At 40.5% G+C, this 6491-nt stretch overlaps 1 protein-coding gene across 2 annotated transcripts; it reads right to left on the reverse strand.

The window, feature by feature from the left end:
• Positions 1-741: 741 nt before the first annotated feature.
• Positions 742-5861, reverse strand: cgref1 (cell growth regulator with EF-hand domain 1). Of its 2 annotated transcripts, none has more exons than XM_030091375.1 (7): positions 5624-5861; positions 4846-4951; positions 4512-4586; positions 3272-3345; positions 2832-2956; positions 2635-2736; positions 742-2525 (listed from the first exon to the last, which is right to left on the reverse strand). In XM_030091375.1, exons 1-7 carry the CDS (start codon positions 5631-5633, stop codon positions 2256-2258), a joined length of 762 nt encoding a protein of 253 aa, XP_029947235.1. In that variant the 5' UTR covers positions 5634-5861; the 3' UTR covers positions 742-2255. The 2 variants fall into 2 exon arrangements, with proteins under 2 accessions (XP_029947235.1, XP_029947242.1); XM_030091382.1 differs by having other exon boundaries at positions 3272-3342; positions 4509-4586; positions 5624-5859.
• Between the last annotated feature and the right edge of the window lie 630 nt (positions 5862-6491).

Here is a 6491-nt window from a genome sequence, read left to right on the forward strand (position 1 = left end):
TTGTTTGATTTGGTTTCCAAAGCAACAGCAGGTTCCGTGGCGTGTTTCCGGGATGTCCCGTTCATTCTGGAGCCGTTACCATGGTGATTTATACTGTAATTACACCGCATTCTGATAGTCATTTCTTCGGTTTCAACAAATGTTAGTTGATCTGTAAAAGTGTTAGAAGGTGTAGACCTGTCATATCCTTCATTTAAACGATAAAACAATTCTGTGTCTTTTTTTAAATTTGTTTAGTTTAAATTTTGAAATTTTGCTCTGTGTGATAATTGACAGTTAGAGAATGCTGCTCCTGGTTTGCATCATTTGGGCTGTTTGTGATTCTGTTGAATATCTCAGCGTACAGACAGATCCATGTAACATGAGAATAAGTTCTCAAATAACTGACCTGATAAACTAAACAAAGGAGTCACTTCTAACCTCAGAATATTGTTGAGAGTGCAACACGAAATCACATCAGCTCTCTACAAAGTTTATGACCCACAGTTTATGAAATGTACCTATTTTGACTTAGTATTCTGGATATTATGAACAAATTGGTGGCGAACTTCATTTTTTATCACTTTTGTAGGTCTCCCTCTGAGCTATCCTGTGAAAAAAAATGTTTGGATATGAATTTATTTCACGAAGATGTTGATGTTCTTTTATTTTTTTCAATATTGTTTTTATTGTCCAGTGCACTTTCAATGCGATACGTGTCTCTTACAAAGAAATCATAATTTTATATGTTTTGATGTTGATATTCACATCCATACAAATTTGCTGTGTTACAAAATGATACAACTGTTAGACTAAAAATAAAAGAGAGCATAACGTTTAGGCATAAAAAAGAAACCTTACTGAAAACAAAACATGAAATGAATATTTATAATGGGGTAAAATAGGATTATCTGTGGACAGTGGACTGTATGTATGTGTAACTAAATGAAAAACAACTGTTATTCTTCATTAGACTCAGTTAGAATGAGGATGAATATCAGTAACTCTGCTTTGAACAGTGAAGCTGAGGCTTGAAAAAATGATCAACAAGTAGTCCTCCTATTCAGAGTCAGCCTGTGTTCTCTGTGAGCTGCCCATGGCTAATCAGTTAAACCTCCACTACTCTATGCGTGAGGCTGTAATCAACCAGAAACCCATGTGCAAAGATCAGACGGCAAAGGTTAAAATTCCACAAGACAAGATGAATAATCAGGGCTGATGCTGTGTGAGAATGAATGATTAGTGATAATTCAATCACTGGTACATGATTTTTAATATGTGCTATTTAAGTCATTTCCATTTAGGAGGAGAATGAATCATGTCAGGTCAACGAGTTTAGAAAAGACCAATTTTTTCAATTATAATTTCAATTTAATTTGATATAAAAACAATACACTGTGCCCTTGTAACTTCATTATTTCTCTCAGCTATAACAAATTCAACATATTCAAACAAACAAGACAAATACATACTCTTTTTTCCAGCAGTGTGATTGGTATTAATGGGAGAACTAAAAGTTGAATTGTTTTAATTGTAAACACTTCCTATATGCCGGCATAGCCTAAATCAATCATTCTATTCACTTTTTATTTTGTTCGAACTTGACCTGAAAAAATGACTTGAAATGGATCAGACTGCAAAAAGCTCTAACTCTGTGAAGAAATGAATAAATCAGAGTTTTATATTACTGTTTACACGGTAAGTGAACTCTTCAGGAAAACATTTTTGGGGGGAGTAAAGGATGACAGGAAAAACTGCTTATGAAAACAGATCAGGTGCAGTCCATGCACGTAAAAGCTAAATGCTAAACATATGTTAATATCATAATATCATAAAGCCCCGAAATGTGGACATCAAACACTAAAATCCATTTGACAGCTGAGAAGGTAGACATAAATGCTAAGGTAGTGTCAAGTAAATGGAACAACGTCGGTGCTGTGAAATACATTTTATCAGCAATTTAGATTTGATATAATATGGTAAAAAAAACAAAAAAAAAAAAACAAGAACAACAACAACACAGCTTTATTTGATCAGTAATGGCTTTTGTTTTACTTTTGTTGTCAATATTGCATTTTGAACTCTGGCCTTTTGTTTCTTCATCAGCTCGGGGAATCATTTCATTCACACGGAGAGTATCCCAACGCTCAAATCACTTTGTAATCCACAGCAGCAATCCCAGAAAAAAAGACCATCTGTGGGGAAGACAATTCTCAAGAGATAGTTCTTCAAAGCATCAGTTTGATAAAGTGGTGGCTCCTCGTTTGTGCGTGCACTCATATCTCTGGCTGCCCTTGATGCACGGGGACTCTGTGGACTTGCTCCTCCTGCGCTGCTGCTTCTGGTATTTGTTGTTCTTCATGTTGAACTTCCTGTTCTTCTGTTTCCACTTCATGTTGAGGTTGCTCTTCCTCTAGAAATTTCATGTCTTCATGGCCCTCCTCTCCCCCCTCCTGCTCTGTCGCTTCTGCGTTCTCTTCAGTATTGGTGTTTGACGTCTCCACCTCCACTTTCACCTCACGGGGAGGTGCAGCGTTACTCGAGTCCTTTGAGAGAAAAAGGTTGATGTGATGTTGATGGAATCGGTAACAAGAGTTCAGAACAGTAAAATGAAGGAATTAATCATTACATCTGAATTGTGTTTGCATGGAGTACCTGTGTGTGAGTGAGTGGAGGAGAGAGCAGCTCAGATGGCGTCAGCAGGCCATCGTGGTTCAAATCCTGAGTCTGGAGTAAGAAATCCACCATGGAAACCACCTAAACTCAGAAAACAACACACAGCATGTTTTAAGTACAGCATGTAGAAATGAACACTACATCAGTCCAAACATGCAACACAAGCAGCTACTCACCTGCTCACTGGCCTGTGCCCCAGGTGTATGATGGGAGTTGTAGTCTGAGAGTAATTTCATCATCTCCAAACCATCCAAGAAATCACTGCGATCATAGTCATAAAGTCGAAACAAGAAGAAGACCTCTGAAGCACGAGGGAGATGTTAAAGAAGTTAGATCCACTGACAGACAGCAGCAGTATGAAAAACCAGCCTGCATCCTGAGCACAGTTCCAGAGATTTAAAGTAACACCCATAACTTTAATCACAATAGAAACAAACTTGATGATAATTTTATTTATTTTATTTAACCTTTATTTAACCAGGGAGGTCCCATTGAGATTAAAAACCTCTTTTTCAAGGGAGTCCTGGGGGTCACAAAATAATAAATTTCCATCAGATGTAAAGAATTTAAACCTCAAAATAATAGAAAACACATTCGGCAGTAGAGGAGCTCTAACCTTGTTCCCTGGTGCTGAGCTCTGGCTCCTCGGGGCTGCTCTTCACGTTCTCCTGAATGTAACTCTGCAGCAGCCTGTGATAAACACAGCACAGAGCGCATGTTAGGGAAATGTTAAGAACTGGTAATACTATTCAACAAATTTATCCAAAGAACGTATCTGTCTTGCCACAATCACTCAACCTGCAAAAAGGCTTGAGTGTACTTTAGTGTATAAACAGCTGATACACTGTAACTTGCTCTGTACTGATGCTGTGCGAGCTTCAGCCACAAGATGGCAGAAACTGAAGCAACCAGAGTAACACATGTTGTTAACACATGGCTCAAACTGACAGCAGGTTTTTGGAAAGTTGGAAGTTATCATTTGTAATGTGAAGCAGATGAAGCAGTGAGCTGTCAGTCTGCTGCGCTCAGTGTGAGTACAGAAGCACCAATGGTGTAATTATGTACTCACAGCCAGTCTGGAAACATGTTTTACCTAAACTGTAAATTAGGAGATTTATGTACCCTTTGTTAAAAAAAAAGAAACCTTGTTAAAAAAAAAGAAATCTTACAAATCCTTGAGGTCGGAAAAAGTAAAAAGATTCAAAAGGTCTGCATTAATTCCCCTTAAAATATTTAATTTCATAGTGAAATAACATTGTAACATATCTAGCTGTGGGAAAAGCCACATTGTCACAAATGTCACTCTACATGACATTATGTTCAATCATTCATGCCACTTTCTGAATAAACCAAACACTTCATTTATCCTAATGTACTCATTCTGCTGTTAAACAACAACACAGATGTGAACTGAAACACTATTTGCAGCAATGCGCGCAGTGATGTCCAAGAAGAAAATGTATTTCAATGATCAGAATTCATCAGAATTTACTGCACATGTAATCTTATCTTTACGAGACAGAAGTCACACCATCAGCGCCACAGAACAGCCAAAGTCCACAGAGCAGCCTGACAGTAGCTGCTTCAACATCTGAACAGGCTCAGTTTAAAAATGGCTGCACCTTGTGTGTCTGTTTTCAGTATTTCACATTCATGTGTTAAACCAGCTTGACAGAACACTGCACAACAGTCAATATTTGATTATACTTAGAATATGTTTAACTTCCTCGGACAGAGTAGGAAGAAAAGGAGGTACAGAACTGCTTTTCTTTTGTTTTTTTTTCCCCTTTTCTTTAAAGTGTGAATACTTTGGAGGTGGCTGTGTCACCACAGCATAATGCTGATGGGCCACTCACCCACGATCCTCCTCTGCAGAGCCAAATGGATTGCGCAGTGCTACAAAAGGGGGGTGAGCATCGAGTGTTTCCTCTCTGTGGAATAAACAAATGAAAAATCGAATAAAATCAGTTCAAAGAGACTGTAGTCCTTTAATTTAGAACATTTATCAATTTACTTTCTTTCAAAAACTGTCACAAAAAGATTAAAGAAGTGTGTTCTGCTGACTACATGTAAAACCACCTCACATAAAGCACATGTGGAGCCTTTTGCTTCACAGGTCAGAGGAAAGTCCTGTTGAATGCTGGATTTGAACAATAAGAAGACACACTTCTGGGGAGGGGGCGATGTTACCTCTCTGAGCCGGTGAGGCCCGGAGCTGCCAGGCACAGGTGTATCAGTAGGAGAAGAGACAAGATACAGGAGCCCATCCGGTCCAGGTGAGGCTCCATGAACACACCTGAAGACACACACACACACACACACACACACACACACACACACACACACACACACACACACACACACACACACACACACACATCTATGACCCCATTTTATCACTGCAACACAGAGCTGTCACCTGAACACCTGGATCACAAAAATAATACATTTAAATGTGATGTGCTGCTACTGATGTCTTTAACCCTGAAACAACGGAGTGTGTGTAGCAGCACTGCAGTGTGAGACTTCTCTGGTTTCACGGATAGAAGACCATTCTGGCAAAAGCAATTAAAACCTCCGCATCTATTTATAGCCCCGCACATCCCACCCATAACGGCCTGAGCATCAGCGCATGTGTCCATTACCATTAATCACTCATACAGATGTTAGACGTGTGAAGTAAGACGATTTGAAGTAAGGAGCTTTGTTTTGGACGAAAGAGACTGAGATGTGCTCAGTGCGCTGCGGAAAATAAAAGAAACACTGATTCCGCTGAACGACCGCAGCAGCCGCACACACCAAGTCCCTGCACTGACTCTCACACATATCCTGCAGAAACACTCCTCTTGATATACCGGTATTATAGATATTTTAATGATGGGTAGTTGTAGAATAGTAGCTACGCATTTCTCAGAACAAAGGTTCAATATTTACGCGCTGAAGTGACCGTGAAGAAGCCTGATCCTACCTGTCCGCATGTTGAGCGCGTGGTCAGTGGATCGCCGGAGTCCCGGAAGGTTACAGGTTCATTTCTTGAGAGCACCTCGATCACCTCTGCCCCGCTCCGCCCTGCTCCCTGAGTCCCTGCTCGCCTCTCCCGGTCTGCACTGCGCAACGGCGGCGGTGCGGGGCGCGTCCCCCGCCCGCGTCCGCGCCCCCGCCCCTCGGCTGCCACGGAGACCGGCGCGTGTTTTGGTCAATGACAGGTTCCACGTGGAAGATCCGGATGCCTCATATGACCACACACTCATTACGAAGCCCGTGTGGGGAATAAAGGAGTTGCTGCTGCTGCAGCGGCGTCGGGGAGATTGCGCAGGCCGGTTCTCTCCGCCACGTCCTCACGCGCAGTCATTTTCCCGGGAGAACCGGAGGATCCTCAGGCCTCAGGGCAGCATGGCTCCCTGTGCAGCTGGGTTTGCTTCACACAGCCGGAACTCCTCGACATTTTTAATAGTATTTGAATTACTTCATTTGCAGAGCAGTTCTCGATTTACTGTTAAAAACAGAGGACAGAAATGATCTATCTATCTATCTATCTATCTATCTATCTATCTATCTATCTATCTATCTATCTATCTATCTATCTATCTATCTATCTATCTATCTATCTATCGATCTGGCAGTATGAATATTTTGTCATCCACAGAAACATTTGTATTACTTTATAACACACAAAATTGAGGGAACTGTGTTCCACATGAAATCCACTCAGTTAATCTGGATATAAAAACCAAAGCAAAACTTATTAGTCTCTTAGTGTAGTTTTTAGTGTTAATTTCTAAAATATGCTGGATTTTATTCATGGAACAGGGGATGCCAGAAAGTAGCAAAATACA

Source organism: Salarias fasciatus, chromosome 1 (assembly GCF_902148845.1).
Source record: "Salarias fasciatus chromosome 1, fSalaFa1.1, whole genome shotgun sequence".
NCBI classification, from domain to species: Eukaryota; Metazoa; Chordata; class Actinopteri; order Blenniiformes; family Blenniidae; genus Salarias; species Salarias fasciatus.

Coding starts and splice junctions, on each gene's coding strand:
- cgref1 (XM_030091375.1), bottom strand. Junction 2,957..3,271: donor GCTCAGCACCAGGGAACAAG/GTTAGAGCTCCT, acceptor CTCGTGCTTCAG/AGGTCTTCTTCTTGTTTCGA. Junction 2,737..2,831: donor GGGCACAGGCCAGTGAGCAG/GTGAGTAGCTGC, acceptor TTCTGAGTTTAG/GTGGTTTCCATGGTGGATTT.